General features: G+C 33.7%; 1 protein-coding gene across 3 annotated transcripts in view; it reads left to right on the forward strand.

The window, feature by feature from the left end:
• The window catches only part of STAG1 (stromal antigen 1), a 401516-nt gene that overhangs the window by 313942 nt on the left and 62890 nt on the right, over positions 1 to 24684 (forward strand). For all 3 annotated transcript variants that reach the window (XM_045503549.1, XM_045503550.1, XM_045503551.1), the window contains 6 exons: positions 4351 to 4454; positions 12075 to 12167; positions 12273 to 12362; positions 12507 to 12710; positions 13907 to 13977; positions 15744 to 15831. In XM_045503549.1, the coding sequence (XP_045359505.1) occupies positions 4351 to 4454; positions 12075 to 12167; positions 12273 to 12362; positions 12507 to 12710; positions 13907 to 13977; positions 15744 to 15831 (650 nt within the window). The remainder of the gene's footprint in view (positions 1 to 4350; positions 4455 to 12074; positions 12168 to 12272; positions 12363 to 12506; positions 12711 to 13906; positions 13978 to 15743; positions 15832 to 24684) is intronic.

A 24684-nucleotide genomic window follows, 5' to 3' on the forward strand; every position in this document is an offset into this window, starting at 1 on the left:
GTTGCAGGAGCTGCAGTAGCTAGAGTGTAGTGAACCAATGGCACAAGATGAGATACAGGCAGAAGCCAGATAATGTAGAACATTTTAGCTTGTAAGGAGATTTATTTAGTTCATTCTAAGTAATAGGCATGCAAAGATTTTAAACATGGGAGTGATATGATCCAATTCATATTTTAAGAAAAGTGATATTTGCAAACATCACTTGGAATAGGCAGAAGACCAGTTCGGAAACTGCCGTGATGGTCTGTATGGGAAATGATAATAAAAATATAGAAGAGGAAGATGAATTATAAAGAAAAAAAAAAAAAAGAGCCCATGGCTGAGTTTTAAAGATTGTGGCTAGGGGACAAAAGCAGGAAGGGCCAGAGAGACTAAGAGCCTCTAGCAAGCTATATAAAAAAGGTAGTAAGAAATTATTATACCCTATAGAAGCTCAGTAAAGAGGATGTTCAAGAGACCTGGGGTTAATAACATATATTACAGAGAAGAAGAAAAACTGCAAAGATTATTAGTTTTAGTGGTGATTTAGGTTGTTGGTGACTTTTAAGCATTTCTTTTCAATCGTAGTCAGGGAAAGAAGCCACAGTTCAAGGTGATGTGAATAAAACATTAGTGAGGAAATGGAGATAATGTACAAAGAGGTTTCCGAAGCTTTAGAAAGTTGTATAGTTACCTGATAATTCATAGTGCAAACAGCTACCCATTTCTTACCCTCACTGTGGCTGTTTGGCTCTTGTCTGTGACTTATGGCTTGTTATGCTTTCAAATTTTATTATTTGGCTTGGCTGTCATATCTCAAAGGGAGTTTCAATTAAATTTTAACTGTTTTGAGTTTACCATGTCTAAATAGATGATTCAAAATTATAAACTAACAAAATTAATGTCATTGGACACTGTAAGGTTGGGTTATTCTTCAACACTAAGGATTTTTATACAGAGTAGGGGAATGTTTCTGTACTTGATAAGTTCTCACTCCTCATTTTCTACACAACTAAATTTTCTTCATAAGTAAAAGAAAATACATTTAGTTCATAGACAAACTTGTCATTCCTTTTATCAAATGTGAAAAAGTATAAAATTCTAGAATCATAAAAATAGAAACTTAGTTGTTTTATTGAGTGGGAAGCTTTTTTCCTTTTATTTGGATCAAGGAGTATAAATGGAAGAGCTGAAGCTATTTCATGTGGCTTTCCTAAGACAGGCTGAACTTCATGTGGTTTTTCCTAAGACAATTAAAATGTTAAAACCAAAAAATGATTGCATTAAGATATCCATACATCATATTATACAGGATGATTTTAGTACAGAATAAAAAGGACAGGATTTTATTATGTCTTTTCTTTCTCATTGATATTGCCCATTTTTTTAATAATCAATATAACTTCTAAAGCTTAATCTCTTTTAATTTATACCTAAGTCTGTCTCTATAATTCCCGTATCTTTTAGCCTTTAACATAAATAAGTATACAGAGAAAGGGGGAGAGAGGCAGACAGATAGAATTAAGCTATTGAAATCAGTGTCAAATTTCTATCTTTAAAAATACATAGGAATGAATTCGATAAGAAAAGTACCAAATCAGTGTGAAGAAAACCATAACATTTTTTAATTTGACATCAGATAAGATCTCAAAAATAAAGAGCTATGTATGTACCTGACTGAAAATATTACAAAAATGTCCATTCTTTCCGTGTAGTATATAATTTTTTTTTTTTCAATACCAATGCAAGAAGTGCCTGAGTGGCTCAGTCAGTTGAGCACTCATCTCTGGATTCTGCCTCTTGTCATGACCCTGGGGTCATGGGGTCAAACCACGCATCAGGCTCCACACTGAGCATGGAGCATACTTGGGATTCTCTCTCCCTCTGCCCCACTCATGCTCTCTCGCTCTCTCTCTCTCTCTCTGTCTCTCAAATAAGAAAATAAAATAAAATACCAGTTTGAATTCCAGTGGGTTTCTGCAAGTTCTTCAAGATGAGATGAGAGGAGGAACTAAGCAAAATGATTTCATATAAAATGTTTTCTTTCGTTTAAAAGGATAGTGCTTAAGAGCACAGACCCAGGAATCAGACTACCTGAGTCCATGTCTTGACTCCACTACTACCTGAGTACTTTGAAAGTTACTTAACTCTGTGGCTCATTTTCCCTATCTGTAAAGTGTGAAGATACTAGTTCTATCTCTTGGAATTGTGTTGAAGATAAAACAAGTTAACATACAAATCACTTACAACAGTGCCTTACTCATAATAAGTGCTTAATTAGGAGTGTGGGTTGGCTCAGTCAGTTAAGTGTCCAACTTCAGCTCAGGTCATGATCTCGCGGTTCACAGAGCACTGCCTCAGGCTCTCAGCTCATAGCTCAGAGCCTGGAGCCTGCTTCGGATTCTGTGTCTCCCTCCCTCTCTTTGCCCCTCCCCCACTCATGCTCTTGTCTTTCTCTCTAAAAAATAAACATTAAAAAAATTTTTTTCAGTGCTTAATTAATTGTTTGCTATTAACATTATAGAAATTAGAAAATATTTAGAAAAAGGCCTGGGTAAGGGAATCTTGTTCAACTAAATGTTCAGATGAGTTGAATTAAGTTATATATTAAGGTGTAACACATTATAAAGCAGCTATCATCAAAATAGGATGGCATTGTAATAGAAATAGACAAATAGATTAGTGAACCTAAAGAATCCAGAAATCATCTAACCATATATGAGAGCCTAAAACATTTTTTAAATGTTTAAGTGGGACATTTAAATGCAGGGAAAGCTGGTTTACTTAACAATGGTGGAGGCATAATTGGCTGTTCATCTGGTGTAGGAATAAATAGGCCATATTCATGCAACCAGCAGAAATAAATTTCAGACAGAATAAATTTATAAAAGCTAGAGAGAGAGAAGAAAATGAATTAGAAAATATATTTTTAGGGACGCCTGGATGGCTCACTCGGTTGAGCATCTGACCTCAACTCAGGTCACGATCTTGCAGTTCACGCATTCAAGCCCCACTTCAGGTTCTGTGCTAATCTCTCGGAGCCTGGAGCCTGCTTTGGATTCTGTGTCCCCCTCTCTGTCCGTCCCTCCCCCCCCCCCCCCCGCCTTGCTTGCTCTCTCTTTCCCTCAAAAATAAACTTTTTTTTAATTAAAGAAAATATATTCCAATAATCTCTAGGACAAGGAGATCTTTGAAAGCAATGCAAGAAACCCAGGAGCCTTTTTGTATCTGTATGAGATAATAGATGTTCGTTAACTTTGTGATAATTTCACAATATATGTAAGTCAGATCATTATGCTGTACAACTTGTACAGTGTTATATGTCAATTATATCTCATTAAAACTAGAAAGATAGAAAAAAAAAAAGCCAGAAGCCATGAAACAGTACAGATGTAACTTTGTAAAAATTAACAATTTCTGTAAAAAAAAAAAAAAGTCTAACAAAAGATACCGGCATCAAAAGGACAAACTAGGAGAAAATATTTGCCTCATTCAAAAGACAAAGTTACTACTCCTTATACGCAGGAATTCAAGAAAGGTGAATAGCAGTAGAAAAATGGGCAAAGAATAAATATAAAAATCTCAGAAAAAAGTTCTAAGCCAATAAAACAAGAAAATACATTTCACTGATTAGTACAAAGGAACAAGCAAAATAACAAAATAACCATTTTTCAAATTGGCAGAAATTAAAGGGATTTATGACATTTAGTGCTGGCTAGGGATATGAGGAACCAAACATCATTGCAGTTGGAGGTTTGAATTTCCATAAATAACCTTATATTTATTTTAACCTTTGACCCATTACCCTGTCTCAGAATTTATTCTACAGAAACATAAGTATCAGTTACATAAATATATGTGTGTTAATGATATTTGTTACTGCATTGTTTATAGTGACAAAAATTTGGAAACAATTTGAGTAAAAGGTAGAAGGTTGACTAAATTGTGGAACACTTATTATGTAATAACTTATAATTATTTAAGAAATTATTCATAATGTGTACCTAGTGACTTGAAAGATATTCAAAATCTATTGTTATTTTTTAAAAATATGTAGAGCTCACTTTTTATTTAGAAAAAGATATCTTATTGTATGAGCTTTAAATGATGAGAAGGAAATATGGTAAAATTTTGGTATTGCCTAATTCAGAAATATGGTCTTAGACTGGGTATTAGAAGAAACCAGTGTCCTCTTTTTCTTTACTTTCTAATTCTCTTTCATGTTTGACTTAGGATAAGCGAGCTTAACTTCAGTCTTTAAAATAACCAGTAATAGAATATGTTTGCAGTTTTTTATAACTGTGTGTTCTCTTTAATACATGGTTATTATAAAACTGTCTACTCATACTAATGCGTTTTGTTTCACTTTAGCAATGTCTGACCGTCAAGAGAGTGCTCTTATAGAGCTAATGGTTTGTACAATTCGTCAAGCTGCTGAGGCACATCCTCCAGTGGGAAGGGGTACTGGCAAGAGAGTAAGTTAAATTAGTGAGAAATCTACCAAAAGACTTTTAATGTAATTAACTGTCTTAAATATTTGAAAATTTTGATGGTATATGTATGCATAAAAACATGGAATTTCTGTAAAGGATACATGCTGTGGTGCTTTGTCATTATATACTGTCTACTGCACTTAGGTTTCAAAAATAGATTCTTTTCTTCCATGTTCCCAAAGCACCTGTACCTGCTTCTGTTCTAGTACTTTAATAATTTTCACATTCATATCTGTTAAAAATGCAGAAAGGCTCTGAAAGCAAACTGCCTAACTTTACTCTTCCATTTAGCAACTATTTAATCTTCAGATAGTTGATTATTTTCTTTGTGTGTTAATTCTCTTATTTGTAATATGGGGCTAATAATGCAAGTTTTATTGGTTATAAAGATGAATTGAGATAGTCATTGATGGAAAGACCAGCTCTGGTGGTGTGCAGAGGTAGGTAATTTCTCTCTACAAAAAAAGAAAAAATGAAACTGCAAAATTTGTTAAAAAAAACTTATCAAAGAGCTCTGGAAGTTCACCAGAGATAAACAAATTGAAGGATTTGTTTTTGAAAAGCTGCTAAAGCTTCAGGTAAAAGCAACAGGAGTCTGCTGCCTTCTTGCCTGGGATTATGATGCACACACACCCATCCACAAAGTTGATGTCGTGTTACCAGAGTGGTACTGTCTGCAAAAAACAGCAGCTTGGCTCGCAGAGGGGGCAGACTCAATATGGTACAAATGGCAAAAGTCCAGAGCTTTGTGAACTAAAAATGGCAAACATGGTAGAAACAAACAAGGAAAACCCCCAGCTGTGATATTCAGAGGTTGTGGTCCCAGATGGGAAGAACAGTGGACCAGCCAAGAATCTAAAAAATCCTGGAAATGAAAAAGCCATAAAAGGATGAGATGAGCTCTCCATACATCACTGGCTGACTGAGAAACGTGAGAAAACCCAATGGAAAATAAAAGTCAAAGCAAACTTAGGTATTAGCTGGACTTTTTTTTTTTTTTATTAAGTTTTTTATTTTAATTCCAGTACAGTTAAAATACAGTGTTATATTAGTTTCATATGTACAATATAGTGATTCAGGAATTCTGTACATTACTCAGTGCTCATGATGATAAGTGTACTCTTTAATCCCCAAATGCCCCACCCACCTCCCCTCCGGTAACCATCAGTTCCTTCTCTATAGTTAAGAGTTTGTTTCTTGGTTTGTGTGTGTCTCTTTTTATTTTCCTTTGCTCATTTGTTTTGTTTCTTAAATTCTACCTATGAGTAGGATCATATGCTATTTATCTTTGTCTTGACTTATTTCACTTAGCATTATACTCTCTGGCTCCATGCATGTCATTGCAAATGGCAAGATTTCATTCCTTTTTATGGCTGCATAATATTCCATTGTGTATGTATACAGTATCTTCTTTATCAATTCATCTACCAGTGGACATTGGGCTGCTTCCATAATTTGACTATTTTAATAATGCTCCAATAAACATAGAGTTGCATGTATCCCTTTCAGTTTGTGTTTTTGTGTTTTTTGCATTTTACCCAGTATTGCAATTACTAGATTGTGGAACAGTTCTATTTTTAACTTTTTGAGGAATGTCCATACTGTTTGCCACAGTGGCTGCACCAGTTTGCATTCCTACCAACAGTGCATGAGTGTTCCTTTTTCTCCACATCCTCGCCAACAATTGTTGTTTCTTGAAGAAGTGGCTGATCTTTGAATATACTTTCTAACCCAGGTCTCAGAGGGGAGAAGCCTTATATGTTGGAAGTATTTAAGCACCAACTCTGCCCAAATCATTGATTGACCAGGAATCTATTGAAATACTGAAAACTCTTAGGAAACAGGCTTTAAAACAAAAATAATGAAAATTCTAAGCAGAGGCCACATACATCATGGGAGAGACAGATTATATATACATTTCAGGTTTAAGATTACTTTTTTAAGTAATGAAACTCAGACAAATCGGTTAAAAATCCATAATTGCTTCACCGTATTACCTAAAAATGTTGACTCTTCCAGAAAAATTACAGCCATGCAAAGAAACACTAAAATGTGACCATGACCATACTCTGGGTGAAAAAAGCAGATGATAGAAATGGGTTTTCAATAGGCCTAATTATTGGATTTAGCAAATACTTCAGAAAATATGTTGAAAGAATTAAAGGAAAATATGTTCAAAGAATTACAGGAAAATATGATAACAGAAATAAGGAATCTTAATAATGAAAAAACTTAATGGAAATTCTAGAGTTGAAAAGTACAATGACATTTCAAATTCATTATTTGGGTTTAACAGCACATTTGAGATGACAAGAAACATCCTACATGAACCTAGATTAATAAAAATCATTCTGAAGAACAGAGAGTAAAGAAGACTGAAGAAAAATGAACAGAGCCTGAGAAATATGTGAAACAATATTAAGTGCATCAAATTTGTATAATAAGAGTTCCAGAAAGAAAGGAGAGAAAGAGGAAAGAAAAACACTTGAAGAAATAATTGCCAAAAACTTCCCAAGTTTGGTGAAAAACATAATCCACAGATAAAGAAGCTTCACAAAACTCAAGTAGTGTAAACACAAAAGATTCATCTCTGGACAGGATAGTCACTGTTGAAAGCCAAAGACGAAAACATCTTGAAAGCAGCAAGAGGAAAAACATGTCATGTAGAGGGCAATTGTAATAAGATTACTAATTAATTTTTTATAAAACAGTAGAGGCCAGAAGACTGACAGAATGAAATATTCACTGAAAGAAAAGAAAATTGCCAACCAAGAATTCTAAATCCAGTAAAATTACCTTTCAAATATGAAGGTGAATTAAAAACATCCCCAGATAAATGAGAATTTAGAGATATGTTGCTGGAAGACCTGCCTCAGAAGAAATACTGAAAGAAGTCCTTTAAGCTATAAAGAGTAATACTGGATGTTAATTCTAATTCATAGGAAAGAATGAAGAGCACCAGAAATAGTAACTATGTGGGTGGCTATAAAAGGCCATGTATATTAATATATCTCTTTTTCCTCTTCTTTAAAGGGACATAAGATTAATAAAAGCAGTAATTATAGCACTAAAGCATTAAGATTATAAGATATGCAGATATATGTGACAGCAATAACACATATATAATAACACACATAATAAAATAAGGGTAAAGGAAATGGAATTATATCGGAGCAAAATTGTTGTATTTTGCTGTAACAATATTAATCTAAAGTTGATTATAGTAAACTAAAGAAGTATATTATAATGCCTAGAGCAACTACTGATACCTAAAGAAAATGAAAGCAAAATCAACAAATTATAATAGTATACTAAAAAATGTTAAATCCAAAAAACATAATAAAGAAGGAATGCACAAAAAAAGATGAGATGTATAGATAGCAAAATGGCTGACATAAATGCAACCATATCAAAGCTTACATTAAATATGAATGTACAGAAATCCAAAAAATAAAAATAGAAAAAACTATGGACTGGCTATGGAAAGATAGTAAGGAGTTATTGTTTAATTTTGTTGGAGATGGCAAGTTTTATTCTTAAGTCTTCATCTGTTAAAAACATACAGTGAAATATTTATGGGTGAAGTGAAATGATATACCAAGAATTTGCCTTAAAATGCTACAGGAATTTAAAGTCTTTAGGAAATTAATGAATTAATAGCGACAATGAGTACTTTTTAAATTTTTCCAAAATAAAAGTTTTAAAAACTTTATGTGTTGTTCCAACTTTAACTGAGCCCTTTCAGGCTAAACATTTCTTACACTTTTGACTTGTGTTAATCATTTTTTAAGCACCTTCTTGCTTTCTCAACAAGTTCACTTTCTACCTTTACTGTTTATATTAGTTTTCTATTGCTATGTAAAAAAATTACTTTAAAACTTAGAGACTTAAAACAATAAGGCTTTATAGTCTCATACAGTTTCTGTGGGTCAGAAACTTGGGAGTGCCTTAGCTGTTCTTTTGGCTTAAGGTTTCTTATAGGTTTGCATTTAAGATGTTAGTCAGGGCTTTAGCCTCTGAAGATTTTATTGTTATTTTACTGCTTCTATAAATGGCTTAACTTACATGACTGGCGAGTTAGTGTTGATTGTTAGTGGGAGGCTTTAGATCCTCACCATGTGGACATCTCAGTAGGACTGTTTGAGTGCTTTCAGGACATGGTTGCTACCCCCTCCCCCTGCTCCCAGAGTGAATGATCAAAGTGAGAATAAAGCAGAATGAATGAACCAAAGGAAAGTAAGGTAGACTTCTGTGTCTTTTATGATCTAGTTCTCACAAGTCACACAACATCATTTCCACAATCTCCTATTGATTACACATGTCAGCCTTAGTCACTGTGGGAAGAGACTACAAGGGCATGAATACCAGGTGGAGTTACTGGGCGTCACTTGACAGCTGATTCTTACATTACCCTAGCATAGGAATCTCCAAGAAGCCCTGGTTCCTTTTAATAGAGTAGTATTTAAAGTTAAAATCTTGTCCCTAAGAGTACTCACTGTCAATTGATTATTATTTCTGATAGGCATTTTGAGTATACAGAGCTAAAAATATATATGTGTGTATTTCTCTGTATATATCCATATATACTAAATTACACATTTATGTTGATATTTATGACTTAAATTTAGCATAACAAGGTTTTTCCCTCTTAGATTTTGTATGTTTTTTCTTTTATTTTTTGGAAATATGTAAAACATTTATGTAGTTAAAAGGTGAAAAACATGTAAAAATATACATTCGGAGGAGTATTACTCGGCAATCAGAAAGAATGAAATCTTGCCATTTGCAACAACATGGATGGAACTATAGGGTATTATGCTAAGTGAAATTAGAGAAAGACAAATATATGACTTCACTCATACATGGAATTTAAGATACAAAACAGATGAACATAAGGGAAGGGAAGCAAAAATAATATAAAAACAGAGAGGGGACAAAACATAAGAGACTCTTAACTATAGAGAACAAACTGAGGGTTGCTGGTGGGGTTGTGGGTGGGGGAATGGGCTGGCTAAATGGGTAAGAAGCATTAAGGAAGACACTTGTTGGGATGAGCACTGGGTGTTATACATAGGGGATGAATCACTGGAATCTACTCCTGAAAACTTTATTGCACTATATGCTAACTAACTTGGATATAAATTTAAAAAATTTTTAAATAAAAAACATTCAGAGAAGTCTTTGATACACGTTTCTCCCTCCTACCAGTAATCATTTTTATTTGTTTTCAGATTATCCTTTCAGTGTTTCATTTTACAAGTATAGGTAAATGCATGTACTCCATCCTCCTTTCTCTCAGCCTCAAAAGATAGTATATTTTGTACAGTGTCTGTACCTTACATTTTTTATTTAACAGTATATCCTAGATATCACTCCATAACTGTATTTGGAGATCTTTATTTTTTATGGCTGCATAATATCCATTATGTGGGTACACTACTGAGAGTCTTTTGGGTTGTTGCCAGTCTTTTACTATTAGAAATAATGTGTAGTGAATAATCTTGTGTCATTTCATACTTGTACCATGTGTGTTGGTGGGGTAGATTGCTTCAAAGTGAGGTCATTAGATCAGAGGAAAGATATGTATACAGTTTTGTTAGATACTGGCAAAGTCTCCCTTCATACGTGGTATTCCATTTTTACCATCCCATCAGAGATACTGTGAGGATTAACTGAGTTCGTGCATGTAGACTGCCTAACATGATCACTCAATGAAAGACAGCTTTTTCCCTAAAATCAATATTCTTAGACCTTTCATACATTATCAAATGAATTTCAAGACTTCTCAATACCCTGAATACATTCCTAGATGTATATTCCACTTTATATGTAGTCCTTTTTATTACTTTGTGCAGAACTGAATACAATACTTAGTAAATCATTCCAGAGTGATTATTTTGTATTTTAAGAGGTAGAAAAACAATATTAAGTTCCTGGAAGAAGAATCAGATAGGAGGCCCTATTCTTTCACATTCTCAAACATCTGTGAGAATGAAGACCATTCTCAGCAAACTACCAACATTCCAAAAAATGTTGACATCGCTCTGAAGGGATGCATTACTATTGTGAAGGATGCCAGACAAACCCTGCAAAGAGACTCAGTCTCCTTGGAAAGAAAAAGAAGAGGCTTCAAGTTGACAAATGGTGGGCAAATAGAAAAGAAATGGCTCTGGTTCGCATTATCTGTAGTCATGTACAGAACATGATCAAGGGCGTTACACTGGGCTTCCATTACAAGGGAGGGTCTTTGTATGCTCACTTCCCCAACAACATTGTTATTCAGGACAGTGGTTCTCTTGTTGAAGTCTGAAATTTCTTGAGTGAAAAATACATCTGCAAGCTTCAGATGAGGCCAAGGTGTTGCTTGTTGAGTATCTCAGGCCAAGAAAGATGAGTTAATTCGTTAAGGAAATGACAGTGAACTTGTGTCAGATTCAGCTGCTTTGATTCAGAAAGCCACAACGTTAAAAACAAGAATATCAGAAAATGTTGGGATGGTATCTGTGAAAAAAAAAACAAAACAGTTCAGCAGCCTGATGAATAAGATCTAAGTTTTCCAGGGGTGCCTGGGTGATTCAGTCGGTTAAAAGTCAGCTCTTTTTTTTTTTTTTTTTTCTAGTTTATTTTGAGAGAGAGAGCGTGCGCACACCAGTGTGAGCAGAGGAGGGGCAGAGAGAGGGAAAGAGATAATCCCAGTGTCAGTGTAGAGCCTGACGCAGGGCTTGATCTCAAGAACCATGAGATCACGACTTGAGCCTGAATGCTTAAGTACAGTTAATTTACTGATCCACCTAGGCATTCCAGGCATCTAACTTAATGCTTAAGATTCTCTCTCTCCTTCTCCCTCTGCACCTCCCCGCACTCTCTCACTCTCAAACAATAGAAAAGATGTCCCAGCTACAGAAACAGCAAGGTGCCAAATGATTTCTCAGACTTATTTGTGGTGTTTTAAAGATACAATAAAAGCTGTATTGATTTTTTTTTAAATGAGGGTTTACATTTATAAAGTGGTAATTTATATTGGAATGTTTCTGTTTTGTAATACCATTCAACATTATGATCCTAAGTTCCTTCAAGATAAATACAAAATGCAGAATATTTTGGGGAAATGATTATCTTGAGTGCAGAGATATTGTTAGTATATGCGTCAGAAAATAAGTGAAAATTTATTAGCTGCTGATAATATAAAAGCATTACTTTCTAAAGTATTTTCAGAAAAGTGTATTTAACATAGGGGAGATTACTGTTAACATATTGAGGTTAAAACTCTGGAAAAATTGTTTCACCATTAGTTCTAATATTTTTATGTTGATAATTGGTTTTATAGAAGTGTTTGTTTTTGTTTTATTTAACCTAAACAAGTAGTAATTTATCTAAATTTGGGTGATTCTTAAATAAGTAGTTATTTCATAAAGTAATACTGCATGTTAACTAGAAATAAGCATAAAACTAGAGATATTTGTTTTAGTAATTAGTTTGTTAAGCTCCTCTGAAAATTCTCGGGTACGTTATCTGCCAGTGCTTCATTGTTCTGTGTAACATTCTAGATTTATAAATTAGTATGTGACATTATGTTCTTTGCCCATTTAAATTTATTTCTAGGTGCTAACTGCCAAAGAGAGAAAAACTCAAATTGATGATAGAAACAAATTGACTGAGCATTTTATTATCACACTTCCTATGTTGCTATCAAAGGTATAGTTTCATTTACATTTCTGTGCTAATATGCCACTGAGTTTGCTTATTACACTGAACTATTAAAGTAGTCACTTCTTTTTTCTTTGCTTCTCTTCCTTCTAGTATTCTGCAGATGCAGAGAAGGTAGCAAACTTGCTACAAATCCCACAGTATTTTGATCTAGAAATTTATAGCACAGGTAGAATGGAAAAGGTAAGACACTGTGAAATTGAAATTCTATTATAGTCAGTTTAATTAACTAGATTATTTCATTTCATGTAATCTATAGGCTTATAATTTGACAGATGCTTATTTTTATTAATCTAAATATCATAGTTTTTTTTTTTTCCTCCTCAGCATCTGGATGCTTTATTAAAACAGATTAAATTTGTTGTGGAGAAACATGTAGAATCAGATGTTCTAGAAGCCTGCAGTAAAACCTATAGCATATTATGCAGTGAAGAGTATACCATCCAGAACAGAGTTGACATAGCTCGAAGTCAGCTAATTGACGAGTTTGTAGATCGATTCAATCATTCTGTGGAAGATCTACTGCAAGAGGTCTGTTTTAAAGTTAATGTGTATATATGTGATAATTTTGGCTAATAGTTATTCAGAGTTGTTGAATGTGTAAATTGTTTCCATTTTAAAGTAAAATCTAGTAGAATTCCCTACCTCTTTCAGATCTTAGCATTATTGCAGCTGTTCATCCTGTAAAGGTTAGCCTTGGTTATACTTTATTTTAAACACCTATTTCATAAAAGCTAAATTTTTTCTCTTTTAAGAAATACCTTTTTAAGGTCTGGCTTTTCTTAATTCATTTTTTCATTTTATATTCCTGGAACCTAAATTACATTTTAATATTATTCAACTCCTATAATGTGCTAATGAATACAACATAAAAATTAAGTGTACTTATAAGGAACAGCCACTCACCAGTGGTGTGCCCAGGATAGCAGCAGACCTCTCCCAACTGTTTTTTGTTTTTTTTTTTAATGTTTATTTTATTTTTGAAGGAGAGAGAGTGAGCATGACCAGAGAAGGGGCAGAGAGAAAGAGAGAGACAGGGGATCTGAAGCCCCGACATGGGGCTCGAACCCACAAACTGTGAGATCATGACCTGTGTTAAAATCAAGGGTCACACACTAAATCAACTGAGCCACCCAGGCACTTCTCCAGCTGGTTATTTTTATAATTATTTTTGTGATTCCCATTTCTTGCCCTCTTCCTCCAATCATTGTAAGGCAATTTGGAACCCCCACAGATTTCTGTGCTCTGATGGCCAGACTGATAGGATTTTCTTTTTAATCCATGTAACCAATTTTTCCAACTTCTAATTTTTAATTTTAACTTCTGAGTTTTATCAACCATTTTTTAATTTTTCATTGTGATTTTGAGCTACCAAAGGAACTGACAGTAAAATCTTTGAAGTAACCATTAAAATCTTTAAAGCACGTACGTTTTCACTCAGCAGTTTTCAGTGAATTTATGCTAAAGTATTAATCAAAAAAATGTACAAAGTTAACATTTATGACATTGTTTAAAATGCAAAAATGGTTATCTCTGGGTATTACAATTATGGCTGTTATTTTTTATTTTTTTGCTTATTTGTACCTTGTTTCTTACCAACAGTGAATATGTACTCTTTATATAATAAAAAAGAATTCTTTTAGGCAGTAAGCATTAACAGACTTTCATGTGAATTTGAGGGTAAGTAAAGTTATGGTAATGAAGTGATGTCTTTTTTTTATTTATAGGGAGAAGAAGCTGATGATGATGATATTTACAATGTTCTTTCTACATTAAAGCGGTTAACCTCTTTTCATAAGTACGTCATTTTATTTAGATTTGGTTAATAACATATATTAGCCAACGTAAAATAGACTGTTTTGATAATATTTGACATCTGTATAACAATGGAAAATTTTAGACAAATATAGAGATGTTATGATTTTTTTACTATTCAGATTTTCTCTCTATAAATTATTGGTTTTTATTATTTGATTATTTAAGGAGTAAGATTTATCATTCAAGTGTAACAAATGTACACTGTACACTGTAAAAGTTTGTTAATCAATATTATTAACACATTAGATGGGCTTACTCTATAAGCTAGAGTTGTTGTTTTTTTTAATTTTTTAATATTCATTTTTGAAAAACAGAGACAGAGCATGAGTGAGGGAGGGGCAGAGAGAGAGACAGAGACACAGAATCTGAAACAGGCTCCAGGCTTGAGCTGTCAGCCCAGAGCCCAATATGGAGCTCAAACTCATAAACCTTGAGATTATGACCTGAGCCGAAGTCGGACACTTAACCAACTGAGCCACCCAGGCGCCCCATAAGCTAGAGTTTTATAGGTATAATTTTCAATTGATAGCTTTTAGAAATCTTAATAAGAAAAAAATTTGGGAGGAAGCCATGAAAGTTCATCTAAGTGTCATTTTCAAATTGTAATTTACATGTCCCTTGTTAATGAAGTGTGTTTGCTCCATAAAGAAAGGAAAATAAAGATCTTTGTTGTCTAAAGAATGTTTAAGTGTAGCCCTTACATTAATGAACACTTCAGATTTCAAAAGCAATGTCTAAAATCTAAGACTTTTAGATTTTCTTTTTATACAAGTACATTTTTTAGACTTCTATGGAGAAATAAACTCTTAGTTTTAAAAATATTTTGACATTTCAAAATAATAATTGACAACTAATGTCAAAACTCCTATTTTAAAAAATATTTTGACATTTCAAAATGAAAGTTAACATTCACTGATCTATTTTTAGTAGAACTCATGAGAAAATAAAATGTCAGCATTATTTCAATTAAGAAGCCTATAGCCACACTAAATTTCGAGCTTTGCCATATTTCCTTTCCCCTATTTCTGTCTTTATCTCTATTTTATGAATACAAATTTCTTTTAAAAATACATATGGGGGCGCCTGGGTGGCTCAGTCGGTTAAGCAGCCCACTTCGGCTCAGGTCATGATCTCGCGGTCAGTGAGTTCAAGCCCCGCGTCGGGCTCTGTGCTGACAGCTCAGAGCCTGGAGCCTGTTTCAGATTCTGTGTCTCCCTCTCTCTGACCATCCCCCGTTCATGCTCTGTCTCTCTCGGTCTCAAAAATAAATAAACGTTAAAAAAAAATTAAAAAAAAATACGTATGTATTTTTATGTTTTGAAATTATGAATGGATTTGTTAAAATGTGTTTTAAAATATACTAGGAAGAATGAAATGGAATACAAGCTTAGGTTGACTATGTAGTAGTAACCTTCATTGAAAGGTGCGAATTTTTATTGTTAATTAGTTTATTTTAATTAATTCCTAATATCAGCTTATATATTTTGTCTCCTTTCCCCCTTCATCGTCCTTGTCCCTCTTTCCCTTTTCCCTTTTTCTTCCTTTTTCTTTCCTTCCTTCCTTTTTTCTCTACTTCCATCCTCTTTCCTTCTTCCTTTCTTTCTGAGTACTTGAACATTTTTTATCCATCTTTTTTGATTCTATAAGAAAATGAAGTTAGTTTATACTTCTACCTACTCAAACTGAGTTCAAATTTCAATTTTCTTCTACTCTAGAATAAAGTTAATGCATTTTTGTTTATTTTAGTGCTCATGATCTCACAAAATGGGATCTATTTGGTAATTGCTACAGATTATTGAAGACTGGAATTGAACATGGAGCTATGCCAGAACAGGTAGGAGTTTGTTGATATTCCTTCTTTGTCCATTTTAGAAGACGAAGCTTCTCTGAGATCACACAGGATTATTAAAAGCCTTACATAGAAAGTATAATCCTTAAATGCAGATGCCTCTTTTGAGAATTATTGCTATAGTAATTGAATATTACTGGTAGGTGTTCATGATTGGATGTTACTGGTAGGTGTAATATATCTTCAGGTTTGAACAGAAAAAAGTAGAGAAACTTTTTTATAATGTATTTTAAAAATTTAATACTAAAGTAAACATTATTGTTCTTTTGGGAAAAATCCCATTAATTTCCATAGTAGTAACTTCAAAACTTGATTCAGTTTGATGAAAATTCCTAATTATGGCTAATTATACCTAATTGTAGGTACTGTTCTAGATATTGATAATGGTAAGCCTGAGGTACGGCTTACTTTTTATAGTAGAACCATAGCTAAGTAAACTTGGAGCCTCTATTTAGATTTTAGACCTTTTTGCCTTCATATGTAAGTTGGAATGGAAAGGGCAGGAATTCACCAAATTTCTCTAGTCTGGAAGACACTTAAAATAGTCAATTCTACATGAGAATTAAGTTGTTAATTGTTAATTAACAGTTACAGTTATTACAGTTGTTAATGGTTACATGTAATGTAGTTGATTTTAATTGACAATTACATATAGTTATTGTTACTTAGCAATAACAATCTGTTGTAAGAATTAAGAGTTCTTTTGTATACTGCATATACTCATTCATTAGACCAAAATATCAACCAATAGTGAAGTATAGGTGGTGCTTAGGGGTGGTCTCATGTATTTCCATTTGGTAATGAATGCTTAAATACTAAAGCAGTAAGAATTTCAGCAGGTATAACAATTATGATTTCATATTAAAAGTTAATCACAGAAGTATACTTTCTCATTGCCCTGTTTATATTCTCAAGCTGTTCTTTAAAGTTGAAAGGGATAAAGTTGAGGTATTCCTTGTTTTGGTTTCCTCATTTTCCTCAAGAAGATAATGAGAATAGCACATCTCTGTTTCATCTGGGGATTATAATTATGTCAAAATTTATTTTTAATTCACTATACCATCATTTATTGTCGTAGAACTGACTTGTGACTTCTTTGGTTGTCTTCTTTGATTATCTTGGTTTTCTCTTACTTATTTTCTTATTTCTTCCATTTTTAATTTCTTAGAGTAAGAGAACACATACATGTGACATTTGCTTATACTTTGTTAATCTTAACACATACTTTCTTTTTTTTAATTCAAGTATAGTTAACAGAGTGTTATATTAGTTTCAGGTGTACAATATAGTGATTTGACAGCTCTGTACATTACTCAATGCTCATCAAAAGTGTACTCTTAATCCCCTTCACCTCCTTCACCCATCCCCCCACTCACCTCCCCCCTGGGAACCATCAGTTTGTTCTCTAAGGTGAAGAGTCTGTTTTTTTATTTGTCTCTTTTTTTGTTTTGTGTTTCTGTGTTTTGTTTCTTAAATTCCACTTATGAGTGAAATCATATAGTATTTGTCTTTTTCTGACTGACTTATTTCTCTTAGTATTACATCCTCTCGCTCCATCCATGCTGTTGCAAATGTCAAGATTTCATTCTTTTTTATGACCCATAATATTCCACTGGTGTGTGTGTGTGTGTGTGTGTGTGTGTGTGTAAACACACATGCATATACATGCATACATACATACCACGTCTTCTTTATCCATTTATTTAGTTGATGGATGCTTGGGCTGCTTCCATAATTTGACTATTGTAAATAATGCAGTAAACATAGGGGTGCAAATATTTCAAATTAGTATTTTTGTATTCTTTGGGAAAATACCCAGTAGGAGAATTACTGGATCATTTTTATTTTTTTGAGGAATGCTGTACCAGTTTGCATTCCCACCAGCAGTGCACAGGTGTTTCTTTTTCTCTACATCCATGTTTGCACTTGTTGTTTCCTGTTTGATTTTAACCATTCTAACAACAAGTGTGAGGTGATATTTCATTGAAGTTTTGATTTGCATTTCCCTAGTGATAAGTGATGATGAAAATCTTTTCATGTGTCTGTTGGTCATCTGTGTGTTTCCTTTGGAGAAATGTCTGTTTCTGTCTTCTTCCCATTTTTTAATTGTATTATTTGTTTTTGTGGTGTTGAGTTGTGTAAGTTCTTCATACATTTTGAATACTAACCCTTTCTGTATCAGGTATGTCATTTGCAAATATCTTCTCCCATTCCGTAGGTTGTCTTTTAGTTTTCTTGATTGTTTCCTTCGCTGTGTAGAAGCTTTTTATTTTGATACAGTCTTAATAGTTTATTTTTGCTTTTCTTTCCCTTGCCTCAGGAAACCTGTCTAAAAAAATGTTGCTGTGGCTGACGACAGTGAAATTACTGCCTGTTCTCTCTTCTAGGATTTTTATGGTTTCAGGTCTCACATTTGGATCTTTAATCCATTTGAGTTTATTTTTGGGTATGGTGAAAGAAAATGGTCTTTCTTTTGCATGTTGTCCAGTTTCCCCAGCACCATTTGTTGAAGAGACTTTTTCCCATTGCATATTCTTGCCTCCTTTGTAAAGATTAATTGACCATATAATCATGGGTTTATTTTGGTGCTCTCCCTTCTTTTCCACTAATCTATATGTCTGATTTTGTGCCAGGACCCTACTGCTTTGATTACTACAACTTTGTAGTTTATGTCAAAATCTGGGATTGTGATCCCTTCGGTTTTGTTCTTTTTTTTTTTTTCAAGATTGTTTTGGCTGTTCAGGATCTTCTGTCACAATTTTAGGATCGTTTTTTCTAGATCTGTGAAAAATGCTGTCAGTATTTTGATAAGGATTGCATTGAATCTGTAGTTTGCTTTGGGTAGTATGGACATTTTAACAATATTGGTTCTTCCAATCCACAATAATGGAATATATTTCTATTTGTGTCGTTAGACATGTCCTTAAAACTTTAATCATGTATATGAAGTTTTAGTGCATCACTACTGGATTGTGCTCTTGTTTGTTTTAGCAATAGAAACTATTTAGCAGTCAGCAGCTCTTAGAAACATGTCTTTAGATACCTACAATTGAAAATCTGAGAAGTATACAGAATTCAACCAGTTCTTCATAAGACCATACAGGCTCACTTTTGTAGATTGCCACTCTGTACTTTAAAATTCAGAGAAAATACCCTTTTTGAGTAAAGATAACAAATAACTACCAGAATGTTTGTGATTGCTTACCTTTAGTTATGCTTAATATTCTGAAGATAATTTAAAATTAATCGTCTAGCAGTTTTGGGTAATTGTATTGTCCATATGCTTGACTGTTTGTTTTCCATGGTAACCGTTTTAACTAGAAGTTTCCTAGTCTTCTGAGTTATTTTTTTTTTCTTTCCTCTTCCACTCATCTCTTTTCTCATGCCAATACTGTTTTAACTATTACAGGTTTAGAATATGTAAGACTGAAGTTTAGAAGAATTTACCTATTTATAATAATCTTTTAACTCAAATTATAGAAGAGTTATATAGAAAAATAAACTCTTACTTCCTTCATCTGATTCATCTATTGTCACAAGTTTTCCACAGTTGCATACTCGCAAGCTTTCTCACTTTCTCTCTCTATATATATATTTTTTATTTTCATATAAATATGCATATGTAAAACAGTAATATTCTTTTTTAATGTTTTATTTTATTTTTGAGAGAGAGAGAGACAGTGCACAAGCAGGGTAGGGGGAGAGAGAGAGGGAGACACAGAATCTGAAGTAGGCTCCAGGCTCTGAGTTATCAGCACAGAGCCCAACGCGGAGCTTGAACTCACAAGCCGTGAGACCATGACCTAAGCCAAACTCAGAAGCCCAACTGATGAGCCTCCAGACACCCCTAATGATATTCTTCATAGCAGTTTTCCCCCAGCCCAGAATTGAAGCAATAATAATACATTGCATCCAGTTTTTAATGTCTTTTTTTTTTTTTTTTTTTTTTTTTTTGGTCTTTTAATCTGGAATGCTCTCTTGTTCTTTGTGTTTCATGACATTGACACGTTGAAGATACAGGCTAATTATTTTATAGAATGTACTCAACTGGGGTGTCTGGGTGGCTCACTTGGTTGAGCGTCCGACTCTTGGTTTTTGGCTCAGGTTGTGATCTCAGGGTCGTGAGATCAAACCCCACTTTGGGGCTTAAGAGTCTCTCTCTTCCTCTGTCCTTCTCCCTGGCTTACACACACTTTCCCTGTCTCAAATTAATAAATATTTAAAAAAATAATAAAAGAATCTCCTCAACTTAGTTTTGTCTAATCTACATGTTTAGATTCATTCATATAATGCATTCTCGGTAGAATGCTACAATAAATGATATTCTGCCCTCAGTGCATCACGTCAGGAGGCACATGATGTCATTTTGTTTCCTATTGTGATATTAACTTTGATCACTTTAATAAGGTAGGCTCTGCCAAGTCTGTCCTGTGTAGAGTTTCCATTTTCTTTTTTAATGTGGAAAGATTCCTTAAGAATATTCCTGTTTCAGGGGCGCCTGGGTGGCGCAGTTGGTTAAGCGTCCGACTTCAGCCAGGTCACGATCTCGTGGTCCGTGAGTTTGAGCCCCGCGTCGGGCTCTGGGCTGATGGCTCAGAGCCTGGAGCCTGTTTCCGATTCTGTGTCTCCCTCTCTCTCTGCCCCTCCCCCGTTCATGCTCTGTCTCTCTCTGTCCCAAAAATAAACGTTGAAAAAAAAAAAATTAAAAAAAAAAAAAAAAGAATATTCCTGTTTCTTATCAAACTTTGATATAATGTTAGCATCCATTTATGATTCTTGCCTCAGTCATTTATTTCTCTCATGGTCACAAATGAAGTAAATAGTGACTTTCCATCATTTACTTATGTCATTTATTTATGTCATTTATTTGTTGGCCCTCTGCTATAAAGAAGAACTTGCCCTTCTTCATTCATTTATTCATTTTTTAAAATTCATATAGACTCGTGGAATACTACTTTATTCCTATTCTGTCCAGCTGGTTAAAATTGAGTTCTATTGTTAATTTATTTTGGTGTTCAAATTGTTGTAGAATTAGACAGAGGGAGTTGCTTTGAGACCTCCTCCTCCTGTGTGCTTTTAAATATTTTTTTGAACACTTCAGAGCAAGAATATGGCATCTGGCATCTGTTTGTGTCCTCCCCTATTCTAATGAGTTTTTAACCTACAAAAAGTATTAAAAATTATTACAGTTCTATAACACAATAAACAATCCACATTTCAGAATTTATTGTAGTATTTCTTTTCTTTTTTTTTTTTTTAAGTTTATTTATTTTGAGAGAGAGAACACCAGCAGGGAAAGGGCAGAGAGAAGAGAGGGAAAGAGAATCCCAAGCAGGCTCTAGTGACCGCGCAGAACCTGATGCAGGGCTCAATCCCACGAGGAGTGAGATCATGACTTGAGCCGAAGTCAGTAGTTGGCCACTTAACTGACTGAGCTACCCAAGTGCCCCAATTTGTAGTATTTCTTCATATAATTTTTTGTAAAATAAAGGCAAGAAATATTTAAATTCTCCCTATTTTGTTTTGTGATTTTATGCCTATTGCCTGTTGGTGTCCTTGTAAGTTTATACCTTGTTTTAGATAACATCTATCAAAAATAAAATATTAAACTTCTGCTTTAATATATAGTTGCCAGAATTGTCTGAATTGATCCTACAAATTGAAAGCCAATAAAGAACATTTGTGAATTGTTTTAGTAAATATTTGCTATATAACAAGATAGAGTAAACCCATAAAGAGGGAGGGAATATAATCACAGGTCACTAACTCTGGGCTTCTCAAGGCATCAATAATAGAAAATTTTTTTTGTACTTTTCACATATACTAATATTTTAAGTCTTTACATGTATACATTTGTTTAAGCCTTATGACAACCCTATGGGATATGTATGCTTATACTATTTTTATTGATGATGAAACTGAAACATCGAGATATTAAATAACTTGCCTAATGTTACATAGCTGTTGCATATCCACTCAAACCAAGCTTTTAAATTCTTTTCAGTGTCTCTTCACATTTCTTGCTACTAATTTGCTACTGCTGTTTGCTATCGCATCCCTTCTGATGTTTGCCCCATGTCAAACTCTTTTTTTTTTTAATCTTTTTATTTTGTCTAAACATCATTTGTATTTTTTCAGTGGGAATTGCGGGGAGAGATTAAATGCTTGTACTTTACCATCTGAACTCATAATCAACACATTTCTTTAGAATGAACATAGGTTGAGTTTAACTTCAGTAACATTATTGCTGTTGGATAGATTATGACTTTCTGTGTAAATAATGCAGTCATACTGTCTTTAGAAGAATGCTGATATGTTCCTTAGAAGACTACACACTTTTTTCCTTGACTGAACTTAGAAATTATTTCAGTTACTCACTTCTGACTATTCCTTGGGCATGTTATATCAAAATTTGGCTACCACCCCCACATACATCCAGATTACCACCTACCTTTTTATTATTGATCAAAAATGTGTTTGAGTGTCAGATCCTAAGGGAGGGAATATTAGAAGCCTCCTTAATCTCAAGAGATTTTTATCTTTTAAAAAATTCTACCTCCTCAGTATCTCTTTTGCCACCATTCTTTTAGCCCTACTATCATTTTCTTAGTTTAATCCTTCATATTTTCTCTTGTGAATCATGGTAGTAGTTACCTATTTTGTCTTAGTAACCTTAGTTTTAACCTTTTTCTAATCTAGGCTCTGTTCTAGTAATTCTCAACTGTATGTATGTATCAGAAAACCTTATGGAGTTGTTGGATGTTTTATTTTTTGTTTTTAAATACTCACATACTTTCAAATACCATTGTAGACTAAATTGGTGTAATCACTTTAGAAAGTTACTTGTCAGATTCTTATCAAAATTAAAAGCAGATATACCCTTGATTGACATTTATAATTTAGGAATTTAGACTACAGATATATACTTGGAGATGTGTAAAAAGACGTAGGTACAAAGACGTTCATTGTAGCATTACTTATAAAAAATTACAACTTGAAATAATCTAAATTTTGATCAGGAGAGAACCAGTTAGCTTTGGTAGGATAGTTTTGATTCTATGCAGTGCTATGTCACTGTAAATTTTAAAATGTTAATATTATTTATGTTAAATATTCTATATGAGAAAATTTAATGCAAAAGGCAAGGAGTAGAATGGTTATATAAATTTAAAGAGGTGATAAGATTTCAATATACAGACACCTGTTAATTGACAGATTGTATCTGGGATGATACATAAGGAACTGTTGAACAATGGCTTTCTTAATGGAAAACTAGAGATCTGTAGTGTTCAAGAAACTTAGTTTGAATTGTACACCATTATACTGTTGGATATTTCACTATGTACATCAATTGCTTTTTAAATTTAAAAATCTGTTGTTGAGTAACGAATAACTAAAAATTGACATTTGAAAACTGTGTACGGTTTAGGGGCGCCTGGGTGGCTCAGTCAGCTGAGCGTCCAACTTAGGCTCAGGTCATGATCTCGCAGTCTGTGAGTTCGAGCCCTGTGTCGGGCTCTGTGCTAACAGCTCAGAGTCTGGAGCCTGCTTCAGATTCTGTCCCCCTCTCTCTGCCCCTCCCCCGCTCATGCTCGGTCTCTCTCTGTCAAAAATAAATAAACATTAAAAAAAATTAAAAACTATGTATGGTTTATAATAGCACCAAAAAACATGAAATAACTTTGGCATAAATCAACAAAATGTGTGCAAGATCTGTATGCTGAAAACTACAAAACACTAATGAAAGAAATCAAAGATTTTAATAAATGAAGATTATATCACGTTCATGAATTAGAAGACTTAATATTGTTAAGATGTCACTTTTCCCCAAACTGATCTTAGGTTGACTAACACAATTCCATTTAAAATCTCTGCAGGATTTTTTGTAGAAACTGACAACTTGATTCATACAATTTATATTGAAGGGCAGGGGTGCCTGGGTGGCTCAGTTGGTTAAGCGACCAACTTCGGCTCAGGTCATGATCTCACAGTTTGTGAGTTGGAGCCCCGCGTTGGGCTCTGTGCTGACGGCTCAGAGCCCGGAGCCTACTTCGGATTCTATGTCTCCCCTCTCTTTACCTGTCCCCTGCTCACACTCTGTGTCTCTCTGTCTCTCATTAATAAATAAATGTAAAAAAAAAATTATATTGAAGGGCAAAATAATTTTTAAAAAGAACAAAGGTAGAATATTCACACTACCTTAAAGACTAAACAGTAACTTTGACAGTGTGGTACTGAAGAAAGGCTAGACATAGATCAAAGGAGCAGTATAGAGAATCCAGAAATACATTCACATATATGTGGTAAGTTGATTTTTGACAGAGGTGCTAGGGCATTTCTTTGGAGAAGGGATAACCTTTTTAACAAATGGTTCTAAAATGAATATATATATATGGGGAGAAAAAAGAATCTCAGTTCACACTTCATACCATCTACAAAATTAACTCAAAATAGACCTTTAGACCATAAAACTAAATGCACCACCTGCAAGTATAAAACATCTGAAAGTACACACAGGAGAAAATCTTTGTGACCTTTAAGTTAATCAAAGATTTCTTACATACAACATCAGAAGCATGATCCATAATTTAAAAATTTCAAAAATACACATTCAGCAAAATTAAGCACTTATGCTCTTGAAAGATCATGTTAAGAGAATTGAAAATACAAGCATATAAGACCAAAAGATATTTACAAATCACATATCTGATAACAGACTTGTACTCAAAATGATAAAGATGTCTCCAAATTCAGTGGTAAAAACAACAGATAATTCACCATAGAAGATAGATGAAAAACACATGAAAAGCAGCTTATCTCATTAGTCATTAGAGAAAT

The sequence above is a fragment of the Leopardus geoffroyi genome, chromosome C2, assembly GCF_018350155.1.
Source record: "Leopardus geoffroyi isolate Oge1 chromosome C2, O.geoffroyi_Oge1_pat1.0, whole genome shotgun sequence".
In the NCBI taxonomy this organism is placed as follows: domain Eukaryota; kingdom Metazoa; phylum Chordata; class Mammalia; order Carnivora; family Felidae; genus Leopardus; species Leopardus geoffroyi.